The 22,414-nt window shown below is 42.1% G+C and overlaps 1 protein-coding gene and 1 long non-coding RNA gene across 2 annotated transcripts; both read right to left on the reverse strand.

The window, feature by feature from the left end:
• Positions 1-4,134: 4,134 nt before the first annotated feature.
• Positions 4,135-5,053, reverse strand: LOC122034444 (transcription factor MYB2-like). Its single transcript, XM_042593698.1, has 2 exons — positions 4,863-5,053; positions 4,135-4,781 (listed from the first exon to the last, which is right to left on the reverse strand). Exons 1-2 carry the CDS (start codon positions 5,005-5,007, stop codon positions 4,258-4,260), a joined length of 669 nt encoding a protein of 222 aa, XP_042449632.1. The 5' UTR covers positions 5,008-5,053; the 3' UTR covers positions 4,135-4,257.
• Positions 5,054-14,621: 9,568 nt separating this feature from the next.
• On the reverse strand, positions 14,622-17,265 carry LOC122034598. The gene is made up of 2 exons (XR_006126737.1): positions 16,902-17,265; positions 14,622-14,836 (listed from the first exon to the last, which is right to left on the reverse strand). It is a non-coding gene; the product is annotated as an uncharacterized LOC122034598 (long non-coding RNA).
• Between the last annotated feature and the right edge of the window lie 5,149 nt (positions 17,266-22,414).

The raw sequence follows: 22,414 nt of genomic DNA on the forward strand, positions 1-22,414 counted from the left end.
GCTAGAGTCGACAGTTTGATATTATCTGCTCAAACCTACTTGATTATAAGTTCTTGTGACTCTGATACGCACTCAGAATTGTAACAAGTTTACACCCAACAAATATCAAATGATCAATGTGGTTAACAAAAATTCTCATCATGAAATTTGTCATCTTATGTTTTTTCCTTCTAGTATTTTTACATAGGTCATCTCATACCAACGTGACTTTATATCTAAGTTCTTCATAACAAATGTAATCATAGAACAGAGCTTTTGGACAAAAATTAAAAGACATTCCATATTTAAGGAATCATCAAATAGTTTTTTTTTTTTTTTTTTTGTTTAGAATTCATTGTCCCATGGCATAATACAGACGACAGACATATAACATTTCTGACGTAATAAATAAAGATAGATTCTCAAAAATTTATATATAAACATCAAATGAGTATCTTTGTAACTAGAGAATATCCTTATCTTCAACAATATTATAACAGGCATACAATTATAGAATAGCTACTACGATATAAAAAAAAACCACTATTTCCCTCTAATCAAAATCATTATACATCGAATATTCTTTATAATTAAAATTATTTAAACTCCATCAAAAATATTTTAACTGAATTAAAATCACTTTAACATTTTTTTAGTAGCTTCTTAATAGTTACTACAATATTATATTAATTGTTAAAATAATTATAACAACTATCTAAATAATGCAATAATATTATATTTAAGCACTGTAATAGCTAGTTAATAGTTATTAAGTGATTTCTATTGAGAATCAAATTATAAATATTTTACTGTTGCACTTAGCCCCGGGGGTATTTTTAAGATAAAAGAATACATGATAGGACGCCCATTTGATATTTTTACATAACTATTAATGTTTGCCCCTTAACTTTTGTACCAAATCGATAATTAACGAGTAACAAATATCCATTCCAAAAAGAAAAACAAGGGAGGAAAAATGCAACAAAACAGTAGGCATAAATTTAAATATACTTAATAAAAAAAGATTTGAACAAGAGAGCCATTGATCACAGCATCAACAACTCCTTTCGTGCTTCACATGTCTTGCTACAAATGCTGGGAATTAAACTTGCTAGTGGCTTTTTCATATGCACATTAGAGTAAAAGAAGCCATCACGTTTTTTCAACGCTCTGGTATTCTTGGAAAAGAGCTAAATCATAGAAATATTTGTCCTAATATAGGAATCCAAGTCAGGCACTCAGTAAATAGTTCGGATCTTTTGTCTTGAAATAATTTTATCCCTATGTCTTCTTATCGATATGACGATCATGACATCCTTAAGATATGTACGGTATCCTTGTAATATATAAGACATCTTTGCGTGTAATATGACCTGCTCGATCGGCAAGGAAACATGGAGATAGAGATATTTTGGGACAGAGAATCTTCCGAACTCACCTACTTAGACATTTTCCAACTGTTAAAAATTGATCTTAAGATTTATTAAAGTAATCATCCATGTAGGTATACCAATTGAGTGTGGGATTGCTTTTTCATTAGCTCATGGTAGCAAAAAAGATAGAATCCGTCATCTAACGGTCTCACACGGTCGCTCTCGTAATCATCGATAAAGAGATAAATCGGAAAACTGTAGCTAATCAAAAAGGATTTTTTTCTTGATTTTAAATCCTGAATGAAGCAGTTCCAACCTATGCTTATGCCAACTGTAGAAAGATTTGCTTAAGATTGCCTGCTTGATTCTTGCTTGTTGGAGACGATCTCTGAGCAAAAATGGCAACGCTGGGCATCGATGTGTACAGGCAACTGATAGATATCTCAGCTCAGCTCCTTCAGGTGCGTATCCTTATCGTTGGACCGGCAGTGCTGCATTGAGGCCTGTGACCAGGATTTTAGTGCAGATTTCGTTCACCAGGACACGCAAATGTGGCCTTCGTGTAAGCAAGCTGAGCAGCAGCAGCTCTACGTAGGCGTGGTTGACTTGGAACTTGTAAAACACTTGTAAACGTAAGGATGGCATGGTTGGATCGGAGGAGGAAAATCTTGGCATTTTTTGTTGGATCACTAGTGGAAGATGACAAGGGAGGAGGCGTAGAATTTCAGAGAGCTGCCTCCCTAACATCTGGCTCTATACAGAACAACAATCACGTGTGTTTTTTCTCTACGAGGTTTTCCTCCTTAATTTCCGTCTTCTCGCTAAGTCCTTTCTCACCTTTGACTTGATGACTTCCACTTTGGAGGGGGATTGAGGTCGTATAAGACAAATACTATACAAACGTTTATCCACTTTAGCAAGTGAGTTTTAAAATTAATTACTAAATATTAAAATTAATCACTTTAACAATTATAAGTGACACAGTAAAAGTAGGGTTAAAATAGTAAAAATTAATATTTTGAAAAATCAGATCGATCATTGAACTGATGAAATGACCGGGTCAAAATTGGTAAGGTTTGACCGATCGAACCGATAATCACGCTTCAATCCTGATCGAACTTGTGATTTTGATCGATTTGGAGCGGTTTTGATTGGTTTTAAATGGTTTTGACCGATTTTTTTATTTTTTCAACTTTAATGGTTGATCGGACCGGATCAAGAGCCGGTTCGTGATTCAACCGGTTTGACCCGCCGATCCGATCCGATTTTCTCAACACTGGTAAAAATAGGTTAACATAGTGGTCAAAATCGTAGGATCAGATGGATCATGAGATCATGGATTATGGATCATGTAAGGTTGGTCAAGCGGACTTTCAGAGTCAGTTGGACGTGAAAGGCTGACCAGACTGTCCGAATGATCATTATCTGTAACTTGCAACTAAGATTAAGAGTCAAATACTAAGTTACCCGACCCACCGGCCATGCCGATTGGACTTTAGATCTGATCGGATACAATGTGCCTTTCCGGCAATAGTAAAACCTGATTAGGAATAGGTCAGTACCTTCACTCTATACGGTCGAGCTGGCGATATCCCGAACTAGTGGGGGTCGGTCGACTTATAGTGGGACTTACATACATGTCTTATCTTACTCTTTTAGAAATTTGTACTGCCGATAATAAAGAATGCCCCGCGCGTAAATCGTACTTTAAAAATTTGTAATCCGTCATATCATAGAGATTTGCGCGTTCGCTCAAGAAAAGATGTCAAAGGCACCTCTCGACTTGTCTTTTCTTAAAAATTTTTTTGAAAAACATGTAAATACTTTGGGATGCGTACATAGATAATACAGTGACATAATAAAAGAAAATTTCCATCTATAAGTAAAGATAGACAAAAATATGCGATATTTCATTATTCTCTCCTCTCTCTACCATTCTCTTAGCCTGAACTGAGTACCTTAAACGTCGAAAGACCATATCAAACACCCTTTTCTTAACTCGGCATTACCACTCCTTGTCTTATAAGACTGTACGAAATCTTTATCCAGTCAACAGTCAAATCATATTCCCAATAAACCGTCTTCTCAGCTCTGCAGAGGATGAATAAGTTTATGAAATTAATTTAATATATCACGAGATATCAGTCACACACGAGAGAAGCGAAAATTTTAAATTCCTTATTAACTCGAAATTATTAAAACCCTCTGTTTCCTTCGCATTAGACATGCCCAATATATCTTCCAGTTTAATGATTGGTTAGAAATCTAATTCAAAAAGCTTTTCCTTTTGGTGAAAGAGAAAGTTCTTTTCAAATAACGTAACATGTAACATGAAATTAGCTGGATTATTCTATGAGCTTAAATAGAAAAAAATGGATAAATATGTCTACGGATGCACTGTTATCCTATTCTTCATCGAGATTGAAATATATTTACATATAGCAAGAAAAATGAGTGAGTATGATATTATGATGTGGACAAGCACCAAGTACAATCGATGTCGTTAACGCTTAATCAAATACTATTTTAAGGAAACCCCTTCTCTTATGTTCATCTACTCCGAGATAATTAGTCCAATTTTGCGTCTAATTCAATGGACGTTCCACGCAAATTAAACGGCCTTTCAGAGCAGCCATCCACACCATTCCCTAGCTCCGGCCAAGCACGCCAGCATTTTCTATTATTATATAATATCCTTGGTTAAGTTCTTCACGTAAGCAAGCTTTCTAATCATCATCAGTACTTCCACTGCTGAAACAGAAGCAACACACACTCTGTTCTATGAATCGAAAGGTATTCACAATATCATTGATGTTATTGTGCAAAGAATTTCAGATCGTCCTGCACCTTAATTACTCGCTTAATTGATGTTTTAACAAGTTAATTGACTAATTAATCTTCCATCTCAAAGCTGCTGTTGTAACCAAATTATGTCCTCCACGGTCCACATGCTCTCCGCCGGCCATTCACTCTGCTCCGGCTGCATCCACTGGCCACAGACGTCGTCGACGTCGCTCGCGAAGCTCTCGGGGGCCGCCGCCGGGGGCGGCATCGGCGGGGACGAGAGTCGCTGCGTCTCGAAGGAGGCGCCGGAAGTCTCCGCGCTGCAGGGGAGCTTGCTCTGCTCGCGGATCCTCTCGGCGAGGCGCGGCATCCACACGGAGCGCACCATGTCCGCGAACCGCTCGCTGTCGACGTCGCACCGCATCTGCTTCGCCTGCTTCTGCACCCGCGTCCGCCAGTAGTTCTTGATTTCGTTGTCGGTCCTCCCCGGCAAGTGGCGCGCGATCTTCGACCACCGGTTGCCCAGCCGCGAGTGCAGCTCCAGGATGAGGAGCTGCTCCTCCGGGGTGATGTTGCCCCGCCGGACGTCGGGGCGGAGGTAGTTCAGCCACCGGAGCCGGCAACTCTTTCCGGTACGCCGGAGCCCTGCCCGAGGGCATCAAGTAATTAATTAATTAATTAAGCACCAGTCGATGCATATTAATTAATGAATCGAGAAGTACCGACCTGCGGAACGAGCGAGGGAGTTCCAGCGTCCCTCGCCGTGGGCACTGATGTAGTTCACGAGGAGGAGGTCCTCGTCCGTCGTCCAAGGTCCTCTTCTCAGGTCGGACTCATGATCATCCGGCGCCGCCCTCCCGCGGAACTCCATCAGAGGGTTTTCATGGAGTAAACAGGATAAAGGAAATGGTGATTGGGCTGTAAAGAATGGTCAGGTTTTTATAGAGGAATTGAATATAATTGGAGAGACAGACGAAACACGTCACTGACTAAACCGCATTGAAATTTAGTTGAAAGCGGCTATTTAAAAGCCAAAATAGTAGGCTTTTAAATTGACACGAAGCAGCGTAACGAGCGCTGCCTTCCAATTAAGCCTCGACGTTGCGTTTTCCTTTTCTCACTAGCTAGCTAGTAGTCCCTTGAGTATTCGCTGCCTGCGCAGCTCGCTCTGTTGCCTTCTTCCATGATGAGACTCTTCTGATCATCGATTTGGGGTTAGGTTTTGTGATATATATTTTGCTAAATAGTTACAAAGCTTAATTCTGAAGTTGGCTAGTGTGGGTAATAAAATTAAAATTCTATTTTGAAAATACATAGAGTTGATGATAAATTTAAAAGGAAAAAATATTTTCATCGGTACGAATCATTTTAAATAGAGTTTAAAAATAAAATTTTGAGGGTTTACGTCTAAAGTGGACAATATCAGATATGTAAATTTTTATAACACAACAAATGGTATCAGAATCACTGCCCAGATCAAATATCATGTGGGGTGACCTTAAATGAAGTTGAGAAATGTACGAAGCAGGTCAGAGTTATCGGATATTTACATAGAAATCTAGAGTAGGTCAGGATGATCCGATGCTCGAGGGAAGATCCGGAGCAGGTTAAAATGATTGGATGCTTGTGAGGAATCACGAAACAGATCAAGAATAATTGGATACTCGAGAGAAGATCCGAAGTAAATTAAAATTACTGGGTGCTTACGAAGAGATTTATAGCAGGTCAGAATGATTTAATGCGTATGAAAAATTTAGAATAAGTCAAAAGTAACATGATGATACTTGAGAAGAGTCTAGACAAAATAATAATAATAATAATAATAATTCTATTTTTAGGAAAGGATTATTAAAAATATAATTAAAATCCCATATTAAAAATACCTAAAAACAAATCATAAATTTAAAAGAAAAAGATATGTATCTTTATTGATATCAGTTAGTTTAGATAGGTTTAGATAAAATCTAAAAATTAAGGTGACGTTTATTTAGAGGTTTGGGAATGAAGGAATGGATTCATTCCCAAATTTTATGTTTAGTTGATGGAAATAGAATCAAGATTTTGGAATAAAGCTAAAAAATTTGGGTATGGATGAAACTTACTCCCTCCCTTGGGTTTTGATGAAATAGGAATGTGAATTAAGTTTTTGACAAAAATATCCTTAGTATATTTGTTCAATTTTTCTTTCATTTCACACACTCTCTCTCCTTATTATCTCTCGTCATATTTTCTCTCATTATTATCTCTTATCATACATTCTCTACCATTTTCTCTCTATATTTTCTCCCATCACACCCTCTCTCTCCTTATTTCCTCTTTCTTCATTCTTTTCCATTACACTTTCTCTCCCATTACACGCTCTCTCATCATTTTTTCATCATACTTTATCTCTCCTCAATTTATTTTACCATTCTCTCCTCATTTTCTCTCAGTATACTTTTTCTCTCTTCATTCTCTTTCATCGCACTCTCTCTCCTTATTTTCTCTAATCATACTTTAATTTCTCTCTTCTCAATATCTCATTTTTTCTCATCACACTTGCTCTCTCTTCATTTTTCCCATCACTCTTTCTCTCTCAATCAATTTTCTCTCTCATCATTATACTTTCTCTTTCCTCAATATTTCATTTTATCTCATCATACTTTCTCTCTCTTAATTTTTCCCCCATCACTCTTTCTCTCTTATCATATTTTTTCTTTTCCCAATCTCTCCTATCATGCTCTCTCTCCTAATTTTCTCTCATCATACTTTCTCTCTCTTCATTTTTTCTATCACACTTTCTTTCTCATCATATGTTTCTCTCACATTCAACTTTTCCTCCTATCTAATTTTTTTCTCTTATTTTTCTCTAAGAGTAAAAAATGGAATTTATGTTTATTCCGATTGAAAATATTCAACTAATCAAACATCATTTTTAAGAATGATACTCAAACTCATATCCATTTATATTTCATAATATTATTATACTCATTCTCATTCCAATTTTAAAAAAAGAACCAAACACCACATAAAATTATTAATATAAATCTAAAATAAATAATATCATACATTTATAAATTTCTTTCATTCCATCCATCCGACCTCATGACTTTGTACGATCATATTTAAAAACTCGATCCATTGATATTGTCATAACAATAATAAAAATTAAGTCTTATCCCAGCTGCTATGCTACTGTCGTCTAGTGAAATTTTAGTTGGATGCGGTGGTGTTAGATGAATCTATAAGGTCATTTTGACATCAGACGCTATCTTGACGCCACACTGCATTAGCTCTCTAATGATCAAACACGCAATATTCTAATATTTATTTGTGACAAATTTATAATATTTAGTGATGTGCTTTCGCATCTTTTTAGACCTTGAAAAAGGAAAATGGATATATTCCTTTTCTTAGGGTCAGTATAATTGGTGGAAAAGCTACTAGTGGAGGAAGGGCCCCCGTGAGGTCGAAGAGAAAATTAAAAAGGACACGTGCGTATTTAAATTTCCAGCGGACAAGCTAGACTTTTTCATTGGTTTTTTCTTCAACTAAATTTAATTCTATTTTTAGCATTTCTATTAGAATTTTTAATACTTTAAGAGCCACCTTAAAATATTTTAAGGATGACTTGGACAATATGGTTAGAAAATGCGTTTTTATATATAAAAAGGTATTTTTTTTAAATTTTTGGCAAAATAAAAAATAAACCTTTTGTTTTTTTATTGGAATCGGACGTTCTGTTTTTCATATATTATAAAAAGGACGCTCATTCTATGTCAATAATTTTTTAAAATAATAATAATATTATTATTTTTATTACTTAATTAAGAATGAGACCATTTAATAATTAATTTTAATAAAAGTTAAATTAAATTATGTTAATACTTTTTATTCTTTTCACGTTGAAAATAGTTTTAAAATTTATTAGTAATTTTTTCTAATTATTTTTTTATATAAAAAATACATATAGTAATAATTTTGTTTAGTCCACATCTTATGATTGGTAATACCGCGAGCGGAGAAGTTTCTATAAATATCTTGGACCGTAACGTTATAAAGCATACCTGATATAGGAAATAGTGGATGACCCCAGTGATAGGGCAGAAACATTAGTCAAGAGAATGTGACAGTCAAAAGCCAATAGAAGATGGTGGTCAAGGTCAGAACGACGGGTCCAAGTAATTCACTTCTCTTATCCTGGTTGATTTTTTACATCGGTCGAATATTCATGGCTCAACCCCCTCACTTCTCTTGGGCACCACCCTAGACTTACACTCGGTCGGCTTCTTAGTCGGTCGGACCTTCAGGAATCAGTCCTCTCACTTCTCCTAGGTACCGCCCCAGCCTTATGCTCAGTCGGCTCCTTAGTCGGTCGGGCCTTCATGGCTCATTCCCCTCATTTCTCCTAACACTGTCCCAGTCGACTTCTTAGCCGGTTAGATCTTTAGGGCTCATTCTCCTCACTTCTCTTAGGCACCGTCCCAACCTTACTCCCAGTCGACTTTTTAGCCGGTTGGACATTTAGGGCTCAGTCCTCTCACTTCTCCTGAATATCATCCCAGCCTTACGTCCATTCAGCTTCTTAGCTGATCGGACCTCTAGGTCTCAGTACTCGCCTCATGAGCACAGTCCCAACCTACTCCCGGTCGACATATAGAACAGTAAGATTATCCCTAGGCGACTCCTCACCGGGGACAACATTGTAAGAGAATCTCAATAGTTTATCAGAGTAATGGCTAGTCGTCAGGGAATATTCCGATGCTCTATCCAAGGAGAGTTCATCGTGCACTTTTTGTCATTTAACATTCCCTGGCATCCAACATTCTCTGAGGTTTAATAATTATGAAAATTATGAAAGACAGTATAAAAATGATGGCTCTTGTTGGCCAAATACACTCATCCACTCATACACTCACATCTAATGTTCATCTTCTTATTCCCGTATTTCCTTTCCATTGGGGTCCTGTTCTGACTTAAGTGTCGGAGGGTATGTGCCAAGGACCTCTTCCTTGGTTTTTGGAATCTATTGCTCCCATGTGATGGGTTTGCGTGTGCACATGTTCGTGATACTCCCAAAGGGCGGTTCTTCCTCTGCCTCGTGTGGAGGTTTGAGGTAATCGACGCACCTACGAGTCGTAATCTCAAAGTCCTCTCCTAGCCAACATCCTAGCCATATTGTTGGTCCTCCATCTGACTCAGCTCCCGTACAGGAATAAATTTGGCACCGTCAATGAAAATACATTCACCTATTCTGAAACGTGAAGATAAAGGACACCGATAAAATCAACATCCTATAACACCTGAGGAATACAAGTTATTCAAGGAGGCCAAGATGCGAGCAACCTCAGAAAAATAAACTGCAGATTCTCACCTGCGCTGTGTACCCGTGGCCTCGAGGGATGGGCTCTCTGCCTCGGACAGAAGGTCCAAGAGGAAGTAGTCATACGACTTCCCCCGGGCGTTGTATCGAGCCCCTGGTGAAGATTGCAATAAAATGGAGCGAACTCAGACTTTCTCGGCCGAGAACTCACCCAAAAAGGACTCGAAGACAAGAAAGACCCCAGTCATTTAGGAGACATTCGAATAACTTAGCATTCCTTTCTCTCAGGAGGTGCTCGGCGAGAAACTCCCTAGGGGTTTTAAGCCTTTGTCTATCAGAGAGTACGGAGGTAGAATGATTAGATGATCACATCTGAAAATTCCAAAATGTTACTCTCCTGCACCAATATAGCGACATCATAAAATGCCAAATGTTTTTTTACCACTTTTTCTGGCTCAACACTAAGATAGTTTGACAGATTGTCAGTCGGGCCTATCACTTATTTCAAGGAGTTCAAAAATACTTTCATACACCATTTTACCAATAGTAGGAGATATCAGAAGACTAATTATAGTTTATTTGCCCTTAAACAAGGAATCGCGGAATCTCTATGAGCATACATCAAGCATTTCCAATATGTGGCATTGGACATCCCTTCCGCCACCTCTGAGATATTAATACATATCTGCTTTCAAGGTCTGTTAGAGAGAGATTTCTTCCGAGCCCTCATCCGAAAATTTGCAAAGGATTTTGATGATTTATTGGGTAAAGCGATCAAATACATTAATATGAAGGAAACTCAAGCCGCTCGGAAGAAGGAGGTAAAGACTCCTGCTTTAACCGGGCGGGCAAACATGAAGCCACCACCACCTCCCGTCCATCCCAAGGACTCCCAACTGAATTTTCCCTTGGATCGTGGTAGGGGTGGCCTAGCAGGTAGGGGTCGTATGGACCCTTATCAACAAGTCTTCCTCATGGGAGGCTCGATACTTTACTTACCATCTGTCTCACACTCATGATACCGAATATTACCTCCAGTTAGCCCGGGACTCTCGTTAAGCTGTTGAACTAGGCTTCCCCTTGCTCGAAGTTGCGCCTCAACTCCTAAAGCAGTAGGCCGCTAATTCCAAGATTACAACCCAACCGATCAATCTGCCTCAAGGAATCTCAACAATCTATAAGAGTAATGACTAATTTGTCAAGGAATATTCTTATGCTCTATCCAAGGGGAGTTCATCGTGCACTTTTTGTCATTCAACATTCTATGAGGTCTAATAATTGCATAAATTATGAAAGACAGTATAAAAAAGGAGGTTCTTTCTATTGGCCAGGTATGCTCATTCGCTCATACGCTCGCATCTATTGTTCATCTTCTTCTTCCCCTACTTTTATTAATTCCCATCGGAGACATATTCTGATTTGAACGTCGAAGGGCCTGTGTCAGGGACCTCTTCCCTGGTTTTTGGGCTCTAACACTCCCATGTGATGGGTCTGCGTGTGCGTGCGTAGGTTCGTGATACCCTTGGAGGGTGGTCCTTCCTTTGCCCCGTGTGGAGGTTTGAGGTAGTCGGTGTACCTGCGAGTCCTAATCTCAAAGTCCTCTCCAAGTCAACATCCCATCCACATCGCTGACCCTCCATTCGACTCAACTCCCGTACAGGAATAAATTTGGCACTGTCTGTGGAAACACATTCACTCGCTCTGGAACGTGAAGATAGAGGGCACCGGTAAAATCAATGTCACTATGATGCCCGAGGAATACGAGCTATTCAAGGAGGCCAAGATGCAAGTGACCTTAGAAAAACAGACTGTAGATTCTCACCCGTGCCGTGCACCTGTGGCCTCGAGGGATGTGCCCTCTGGCTTGGACGAAAGGTCTAAGAGGAAGTAGTTATAGGACTTCCCCTGAGTGTTGTATCGAGCCTCTGGTGAAGGTTGCAATAAAATAGAGTGAACTAAGGCTTTCTCGACCGAGAACTTACCTACAAAGGACCTGAAGAGAGGAAAGACCCCATCCATTCAGGAGACATTCGAACAACTCAACGTTCCTTTCTCTCAACAAGTGTTGGACGAGAAACTCCCTAGGGGGTTTAAGCCCTTATCTATCGAAGAGTACGGAGGAAACAATAACCTAGATGATCACATAAAAAAATTCCAAAATGCCACTCTCTTGCACCAATATAGTGATGTCATAAAAACCAAGTGTTTTTGGCCACTTTTTCTATCTTGGCGCTAAGATGGTTTGGCAAACTGTCAGTCGGGTCTATCACTTATTACAAGGACTTTAAAAATGCTTTCCAACATAATTTTGCCAGCAGTAAGATATACCAAAAGACTAATCACAGTCTATTTGCCCTTAAAAAAGGAATTGCAGAATCTCTATGAGCATACGTCAAGCATTTCCATTAGGTGGTTTTAGACATCCTATTCGTGACCTTTGAGATATTAATAAGTGTATACTTCCAAGGCCTGTTAGAGAGAGATTTCTTTCGAGTCTTCATCCAAAAATCTATAAATGATTTCGGCAATTTATTGGGAAAAACGGCCAAATACATTAATGTAGAGAAAACTCAAGTAGCTCGGAAGAAGGAGGTAAAGACTCCTGCTCTAACCGGGGGGGGCAGACAGTAAGCCACCACCACCACCCGTCTATCCCAAGGACTTCCAACCGAATTTCCCTTTGACTCGAGAGGTAGGGGTGGTCCAGCGGATCTGGGCCGTACATACCCCTATCAACAAGTCTTCCTCATGGAAAGCTTGATACTTTACTTACCATCGGTTTCACTCTCATGATACCGGAAATTGCCTCCAGTTCGCTCGGGACTATGCTGAGCTATTGAACTAGGCCTCCCCTCGCTCGAAGTTGCACCTCAACTCTTGAAGCAGTAGGCCACTAATTACAACATTGCAGCACAACCTATCAATCCGCCTCAAGGTAAAGATAGCCTAGGTGGTCCGTTGAGCCGCATAGGAAAGGAGCTGATGGAGACCCGAGACAAGGAGAACCAGGGAAATGTTGTGATCCAAGATATTATGTAGACGGGTTCGCTGTTGCGTAGAGAAGAGGTATAAAATCGATTGGAGATGTAACTAGGTTAGCACCTTAGGGGATAGGGCGTATGAGATACCCGAAAGACTTATGTCCTACGATCATTATCTCTAAAAAATCAACGTGAACATATTCCAGACTCACACCCCAATACAAGTTATAAATTAGTAGGGCTCTCGTGCCGAACAACCATCCGGTCAGATGACCGTCCAGTCGGATTTCAGACTCTTACCCCAGTGTGAGTTATAAACAAGATAGGCTCTCACGTCTCAACGACCATCCGATCGGATTCTAGACACTCACCCCAGTGTAAGTTATAAGCGAACAGAGCTTTCACATTCCAATGACCATCCGGCCGGATTCCAGACTCTCGTCCTAGTGCGAGTTATAAGTAAGCAAATCTCTTGCGTCCCAACAACCATCTGATCGGACAATTGTCCGGTCGAATTCCAGGCTCTCGCCGAAATGTGAGTTATAAGCAAATAGGGCTCTCACATCTCAACTACCATCTAGTCGGACGATAATCTGGTCGGATTCCAAACTCTCACCCAGTGTGAGTTAAAAGCGAGCAGAGCTCTCGCGCCCCAACGACCATCCGATAGGATTCTAGACTCTCGCCCCCGTGCGAGTTATAAGCGATCAGGGCTCTTGCATCCCAACGACCATCCGATCAGACAATCATCTAGGTGGATTCCTGACTCTCGCCCAGTGCGAGTTAGAAGCAAGCAGGGCTCTCGGATCCCAACGACCATTCAATCAGATTCTATATCTCACCCAGTGTGAGTTATAAGTGAGTAGGGCTCTTGCGCCTAATGGTCATCCGGTCGGATTCCAGACTCTCACCCTAGCGCGAGTTATAAGCGAGCTTTACGCAATGATCATCCGATCAGATTCTAGACTCTTGCCCCTGAGCAAGTTATAAGTGAGAAAGATTATCGAGTCCTAACGAGCATTCGATCGGATGACCGTCCAGTCAGATTCCATACTCTCGCCCTAACACGAGCTATAGGTGAGTAGCGCTCTTGAGTCCCAATGACCATCCGATCATATTCCAGACTCTCATACAAATGTGAGTTATAAGCGACCAAAACTCTCGCGTCCCAACGACTATCCGGTCGAATTTCAGACTCTCACCCCTCTGTGAGTTATAAGCGAGCAGAGATCTCGTGTCCCAACGACCATTCGGTCAGACAACCGTCCAGTCAAATTCCAAACTCTCGCCCAGCATGAGTTACAAGCGAGCAATGCTCTCTCATCCCAACGACCATCCGGTCAGATTCTAGACTCTCACTCCAGTGTGAGTTATAAGAGAGTAGTGCTCTCGCATCCCAATGACCGTTTGGTCGGACGACCATCCAGTCAGATTCTAGACTCTCGCCCCAGTGCAAGTTATAAGTGAGCAGAGCTCTCACGTCCCAACAACCATCATGTAAGATGACTGTCCGGTCAGATTCAAGACTTTCACCCTACTGTAAGTTATAAGCGAACATGGCTCTCACGTCCCAATGACCATAAAATCAGACGACCATCCGATCTAATTCCAGACTCTCGTACCAGCGTGAGTTACAAGTAAAAAAAGACTCTCGCCCCTATAACCTCCTCGTCAGGAATAAGCTCCGTATAGCGCTTATTGCTACAACCTCTCCGCACGACTATTATCTCTATGACCACCTTGTCCGACTTTTATCTCTATAATCGTCTCGTCCGGTTCTTATCTCAAAAGATGCTTTGACGGGTGCTTAACATGTTCATGGTGATGCTTGGCAATACATGTTGAATCCTTCAACACCGCATACTCAATCTCATGATTTAATCACGGTAATTTAAAATGATAAGCTAACATGGAAGTCAATATATCAACACATACTACAAAGATAGTTTGATTAATCAAACCCAAAAAGGTATCCTTTGGCCGCTCTTGTCACGCCCCGGGGGGGGGGGGGGGGGGGGTCCCTGCCCGAAGAAATTTCGGCAGCACCTCCACTGTACGGCGGACAATATGAAACATTACTACATACAAAATATACATCAGCCACACTCGGCTGGAATATATATAGAATATAACTATCACAACCACGCAGTTTAATAAGCCTACATGGCTGAACGTAAACACATAGCAGCGGAAGACATAAAATGATACGAACGTAAAACTAACAACGGCACTAACAAAAAATGTTGCAACCACCCGACGGGACTCCAAAATTCATATCGAAGCATACAATACCAAGTTCACAAAACCAAAACATAAATAGCATTAGCAACCAAAACCGGAAAAGAAACTATCCTCGAGTGTGTCGTGGGACTGGCAGCTGGGACTCTCCAAGCATCCATGACTCATCTACCTGCTACCTGGCGAAAGAAAACCATTTTTGCAGGGTGGTGAGTATTGGAACTCAGCGGGTAAGGAAAGAGATAGTGCATGAACATACATATAACTAGAAAGTGAGCCAAGAGTATACAGTCTCATAAAAGAAATAGCAGATACTACAATAGAACCAAAATAAGCACTCATACCTGAAACCATATCCTATGTTAGGTATAGTAGGTAAGAACTGGTACTAATCTGCTACAGTAATATTCATGCTACAGAGGTAATAAGTAAGGTATATACATATTTCCAATGACTAAACATCTACAATGAGAATATATCTCAACCTAAGCAAGCATATCAGCATATGTGAACAATAACAGTAAGCAATACAGCATATATAGACAGCAGCAGTCAAAGCAAATATAATAACAACAGCGTATGCACGGATGGTCACTCCCGCCCACCTCTCCGCAGCCGGGTCAGTGACAGACTGTACACCACTCCAGCTACCACTCACACGAATGGTCGAGGGGACAGTTGCATAGTAGCTAACTAGCTACATCTGCGATGGGGTCCCTGCTGCTCGTACTCCAGCTACCACTCACACGAATGGCCGAGTGTGGCACGACAGGACAAGCGGCATCAACTCCAGCTACCACTCTCTCGAGTGGCCGAAGATGCGGCATGCATGTAATGACATGATGCGAACAATGCAACAGTCATCATATATATATATAAACAGAAACTGGTATGCTACATGAAGCCAGCATGCTCAATATCGCACATAAATAAGCAACAGTCAAAAAAAAAAATACAAACATGGTATCTAGTATCTGCTACTGATCATGGACAACAACAAGAGACTGTATGGATATAAAAATGAGTAACTCAAAGATTTTGAGTGGAAGTATCAAACATAGGGAAAATTATGAGTAGAGTCAAGGTAAAGCAGTTCTTATCCAAAAATAGCTCATGCACCAAGTTCAAAGGACTAAAGAAACAAAGCAAGAAATATCCGCCTTTATACGTGGATCGTGTCAACCGTCTTCAATCAACGTCCTGCAAGTCACGTGATATACAATTTAGCTAATCATGTTATACATCAACTAACTAAACCTAGTTCCCAAAACTGATAAGGTAACTCTCTATCGCGATGATTATTAATCAACACTAATCGTCGGTTTACCTTGATTAATCCAACCAGTAAATCCTTAATTAAAATCCACACCATCTAAATCTATCCCAAGAGAAACCAGAATCACTAAAGGCAGAGACTAAATCACAGAACTTAAATTAGCTATAAGGAATTAAAGTATGACCACGCAAATCCGGCAACCTAACATGACACAAGGAACAATCAACATTTGAATTTATTACAAAACCGCAACAGATCGAACTAAAGTCTCCATTTGCCAAAGAACCAGATCTACTTCTGCCAAGGCATAGGCAATCACAAGGTAACGAAAACATTCGTGAACCCAAAACTGTCAATGGACTAAAACTGCACAGAGAGCAAATCAACACTATCAAGAACAGCAACAGAAACACCGAGGTAAAAAAAATGATGGATTTACCATCGTCCACCCGAAACTTCCGAAAACTCAAGGAGAAAACAGATTGTTCTTAAAATTGACTCGGGAACCTCAAGAAACCAAAAACAAAAATCCAGAAATCCACCAAAAGTACAGTGATGCAAAACTTGAGTTGACCATCGTCCACCCGAAACTTCCGAAAACTCAAGGAGAAAACAGATTGTTCTTAAAATTGACTCGGGAACCTCAAGAAACCAAAAACAAAAATCTAGAAATCCACCAAAAGTACAGTGATGCAAAACTTGAGTTGAAATCCACACTTCCGAATTCATCCAGCAGCATTCCGATTCTGTAGCTATAGGCACGAACACATCCAATACAAGGAACGATGAATCATCTAGGAGGAACAGCCTACAACTCAGAGGTCCGCATCAGAGCAAAGGGAAGAAGAAAGGCTAGATCAAAAGAAGGAATCAAGCATACCCTATTGCCCCAAATCCAGGTCAACATCGGCTTCGATTTACAAGCAACAAGAAAAACCGAAATCTCATATCTACTAGGGGAAACCGACCTGTCAGATTCGTTAGGGCACGGCTCGGGAGAGATGAGGATGGGCGCCTGGGGCTCGGTTACACCGGCACTGGTGCGGCGTCTCGGTGCTAGCTGGAGGAAGCAAGGTCGCGGCTGTGGTGGCCGCGTGAGAAGTAGGGCCGCGAGAGGTTGAGGATTCGGTGGCGTGAGCTCAACGAAGAAGGCGAGGAAGGCCAGGAGCGAAGTCGGCGAGATTAGGGCACCAGGTCGCGAGCTCGTTGAGAAGAAGAGAGGAGTTGGCGTCGCAAGATGATGAGAAGGGAAGGGATTCGGCGACGGGGAGAAGAAATAGGGCTCGGGAGAGGGAAATAAAATAGTTAGAAAACTTCGGTTTGATTTAATCAAACCCTAAGTACTTTCCTTAATCAACTCCTACTTTCGAGTATTTCTAAACGGACTTTTTCCAAAACCTATAATTTTATTCCCTCCAAATATATCCTACGGGCTCCAATTAAATCCCAGAAATTTTCTAAAAATTCCTAAAAATTCAAATAAGATTATTCGTCCATTAAACCCTATTATTTAATTATTATTTGGGCGTCGTATTTTACAGCTCTCCTACAATTCTTTCATTCGGTAGAACATTCGGTAGAACATTCGTTAGGTGTTCTTCCTGGCATAGGTGTCGGACTGCTCCTCCCACCCCAGTTATGAGCGGGTGGACGAACTACAACCCAAATAAAAATAGGTCGTTTGCCCCGTCTTCAAACATTTATTTGACTTATTCTTATAGACATGCAAGGCAAATTGGGAAGACGCCAACTCATATTTGGTTCATGTTAATTCGGCTTGAGGGAGCTCAGTTCAATTGCTCTTAGGTCCAAGTCATGTTGCTATTGCAGTATTATTCGATCCTTGGCCTTTGCCTCCATGGAGAGGCGGGATATCACAGAAGCATGCGTTATTTCTAGGTCATATAGTTTCATAGCCCTTTGCGATAAGCCTCGAGAGGCTTTTTTCTTCAGAGCAAACTTAGCTCGGACTTTAGACTGGGCAACAAGCAGACACGCCTCAAGTTCTCTTTGGTTCGAGTGGTGGAGATTCAGGGTATGCAATACTTCTACTAATGATCCCTCCTTTTTAGCAAGTAGTTGAGTTTGATGTTTCACTTCTAATTGTAGCTGTTGGATCTCTGGAATCATGGCTTGGAGATGGGATTCCGACTCCATTACCTTGAGGGTTACGCCAAAGAATGATGAGGCATCACGAGGATATGGGGGAGAAGGGTGTTAGAAGCCTGGGGGAGGGACCCCTTTTTAAAGAATGATCATGAGATGCAAACTCTACAATCTCATGGGAAGAAGAGCCATCTCCCAGGGCCATTGGATCAAAGTGAACCATCACAGAAGATTGTGAATTATTGCCTGAGAAACGTATGGTGGGCAGAAACATGACGCTATGGGAAAGGAACAATATTTATGACAATAGGAAGAGAAGGGGCGCACCATCACAAGTTCTTTTCTTACTTTTATAAAGTCGGCAATCTATCAAGTCCGGTCAGCAACATACGAGCATCTCCTACATGGCTAAATAGCAAGACATTGAATAGACTATGTGTAGGACCGTTGCGACCAACCAGAAGGGGGGTTGGATAGCCTGCAAACACAAAGACAAAACCAACCCTTATCGAACTTTTAAACTAACACTTATAAAATAAAGTAAGCAGAAAGTAAATCATAAAAACGAGGCACACGATATTTACTTGGTTACAATCGGGGAGGTTGTTAATTCAAGATAAATGTAGCACTAAATACTCCTTCAGGCAGAGAAGCCACGTACATCAATGAAGCGCAGAGACAGAAGCTTAACTAAAATTGAAGCGTACAAGCGTTGGAAATACAATTCGTGAGTTCGTTAAAAAGCTTCTGGACCAAGGCTATATTTATAGCCTTGGTCGGGGCGCCTGAAAAAGTCCGGGCTCCCTGGGGGATAAAACTTTATCCCCAGCGTTCAGATCGAGTCAAATCTCGATCTGGTCAAAACTTGACTTCCGGGCGCCCCGGAGGGGTCCGGACGCTTTGGACAGCTCCGGGCGCCCCAGAGGAACAAATCAACCCCCGTTGACTTTTTCAGCCCCGGATCTTCTGCTCCGGCTCTGTTCGCCTTAGATAGAATCTTCCGCTCAATTGAGTGATTTCTGCCATCCGGAATAGAGCTCACCCAAACTCAACTTCCGGTCTTCTCGAGCGGGCTTCCTCTCCGGCTTCTCATCCCTCGGAATCGCTGTGTGCTTCCTTCTCATCCACCAGCGTACTCATCCGCAGTCTTCATCCCTCGGTCGCACCCCGTCCCGACTTTCTTGCTAGCTGCGTCTCTTGCTCCCCGAGCAATCTTTCGCTTCGGCTTTCATCCCTCGGAACCACCGCACACTTCCTTTTCGTCCGCCGGTGTACTCTTCCGCAGCGCGTCATCCCTCGGACGCACCCGCTAGCTGCGTCTTCCGCTCGACTACCTGTGCTCCTAAACTCCTGCACACTTAGACACAAGGTTAGAAACACACAGGACTAACTTAACTTGTTGATCACACCAAAATAACCTTGGGGTTCCAACACTATGGTCTAGTCAGTCAGACATGAGTCTCCTTCGACTAGACTTAAAGGGGATGCTTGTAATACTGAAAATAGTGAATGTGATAGGCAGAAACGATAGTCAAGAGAATATGACAGTCAAAAGTCAGGAGGAGTTGGTGGTCAAGGTTAGGAACTAGGGGTCCGGGCAATTGTCTCACAACCTTTCACTCTTACCAAGGTTCTATCCGAACCTCAGTGTGAGAGTACTCTAAAATTAAATTTTCTAGCGGTGAAGACGCTGCTGCGACTCAACTGAGGTCATCAGTTCTATATTTTACGATGACTCCTCGGTAATTTCTTTTTCTTAGAATTCTTCTAAATTTGTCTTAATATTTTCATTTAGAATATCTCTTTTATATATACAGTAGGAAACGAAAGAATACTGGTGTTGGGCCCTCTAACGCTAGTACTGACCCTAGATTTCCCACAGATGAACTTAGAGTCAAGTTTGAGTCAACCATTTATATGGCCATTAGGACTAAATGTATAGATAGATCGTTCTTTCTAGTTTCTTGTGCTCCCGTTATGGAGGTTATAAACCACTATAAATTACGGAACCTTGTTGAATGTACTAGTTCGGTAAACATAAGTCTGTGTGCTGAATTTTATAACAACCTAGTGAAAGTAGACGATCTTACCTATACTACTAGAGCAACGGGTACTGATATCACGCTATCCCCTACAACGATCCGGGAGTTTTTAGGGTTACTTCCATCCACTTGTTCCTTTTTGTGCTATCCTCCCGGGGATCTTCCATTCGGGGATCCCTACTCACATATCACTCTTGATACGATTTATTCGTATTTTTTTGGGGGAGAGCGAGTACCCACTGTGACCCAGTTTAGGTCGGTAGAACTTCGAGTCCAGGACTACGCCCTTTATAGGGTCTTAGTCTTCTGCATTTTACCACTGACCACACGGGACATTGTCGTGATGCGCTCATTCCACTCATTTTTACTCTATGCCCTGAGTCATAGGTTAGATATTGACATCAGTCTACATATCTTCTCCACCATTATCTACTCTGCTGGATACGTGACTAATAGTCGAGTCCACATGCCTTTTTGTCGCATTCTGACAGCATATATGTCCTCGTTGGACATTGATGTCACTAGAGGAGACATTCTCTATATGACTGAGTTTGACGTCATAGCAACTAGGAACTTCTCTCTAGCTAGTATCCACATAGATGAGGGCGACGGTACTATATCTTGGCGGAGGGGGGCACGGCACCAGCACGATCCAGACGCATAGGGGGAGGCCGAGCAGGATGAGTTCATGCTTGCACTGTTTCCGGAGGAGGCCGCTCCACCCCAACCACCAGCTCGAGCACCACGTCACGCACCACGCACTCTAGCCGACCGCATGACCGGACTAGAGAGAGCCATGGCGAGTCTCCAGCAGGAGAACTTTGACTTTCAGCGTGACATGCGGCGAGAGGTCTCCGAGTTACGGGCTGACGGGCAGACTCGACACACTGAGCTGATGACACTACTTCGCTCCTTGGGATCTGGACCACCCACTTCCTCATCTCAGTAGCTCTACTTATGACACCTCAGTTATCTACATCACGTGTAGAATACTTTTGATCTATCCAGTGTTCTTTCTGATATGGATTGATTATGTTTGATCTTAATAGACTAGGAGTTTCAAATTTCAAAAATATTTTTTTTTTCAAAAATGGTTATTCTCAACTTATAGGTTAAAACATATTTCGCTTTCAAAACTTTCCTATGTTTAGATTTTTAAATATATTTTTAGCCTTAGATGATCCGGTTGTAAGAACAGGGGCCCCCCGTCCGGAGAAGTCAACGCCACGGGGAAGCCAAAGTAGCAGATGGCCGGGCGGATAGGGGCGGGTTCGACCGGCCGGGCGGCTGGCCGGCGTCTAGATGATGGTTGAAGGTGTCTCGTCGAAAGTCAGTGTTCCGGCGCTCAGCGGATAAGATCGCAGGGCCGATCGGAGTGCACGCTCAGCCAAAGCCATCAGGTAGCACTGCTAACAGTCTCCACAAAGCACGTGAGTAAGAATCTCCCCAAGTAAACCACCGCATACGTCCGGCTGGATGTTTCGGAAGTCGGCCGGCTGGACTCTCTCCAGGGAGTAAGGGTAAAAGGACAAATGACATCTTTTTCTGACAGCGGGTATGGTCCACATGTAGGCCATACTTCAAATCTTATGACGGGGTTCCGCTGTCCCATCGAGGACAGGCTTGGACTGTAGCAGTATGGGTCAGGTAAGCTCACTGACAAGTCCTTACTGGGGTATGGGCCGCTGACACGTGTACACCTCGGTAGGTGTACACTCGCTTCTCCGCTGCCCTATATAAAGGCCCTCACCCTTCGCCGGAGGTACGCGTTTAACATCTTTGGAGCCACTTTTTTCATCTGCTTGCCTGACTTGAGCGTCGGAGGGTCGCCGCCGGGAACCCCTTCCCGGCCCGACTTCTGTGCAGGTTCGCCGGAGGTTCGTGCAACCAGTCGAAGATCCACGTCAGCCACCGGAGAGCGCCACGTGCCCAGCGTCCGTTGATTCAGCATTCGGACAGGATCAATTTGGCGCCGTCTGTGGGAACGCTCCTGCATCCGAGCGGAAGCAATGGACAAGACTGGACGACCGCCCACGATGATGCTCTCCACGAAGTAACTCGACGCTCTAATCAAGGCAAGAGCAGCTAATGCGCAATCCGAGCGGCTGAAGCAACAAACAACGTTAGCATCAGGTGGCCGAGCGGAGGCAATCATCCCCGAGCGGAGGCAATGATCCCAGAGTGGACGCCTCCCCCAAGACAATGATCCAACCGGCATTCAAGGGGGAGCACCGCCGAGCGGATGAAGATGGATTGGGACTTGGATCAATCATGAAGCGCAAATCATCTCCAGCCGTACCGAGCTGGGTGAGAGGTGCACCGATGTAACTCAT

The sequence above is a fragment of the Zingiber officinale genome, chromosome 11B, assembly GCF_018446385.1.
Source record: "Zingiber officinale cultivar Zhangliang chromosome 11B, Zo_v1.1, whole genome shotgun sequence".
Classification (NCBI taxonomy): domain Eukaryota; kingdom Viridiplantae; phylum Streptophyta; class Magnoliopsida; order Zingiberales; family Zingiberaceae; genus Zingiber; species Zingiber officinale.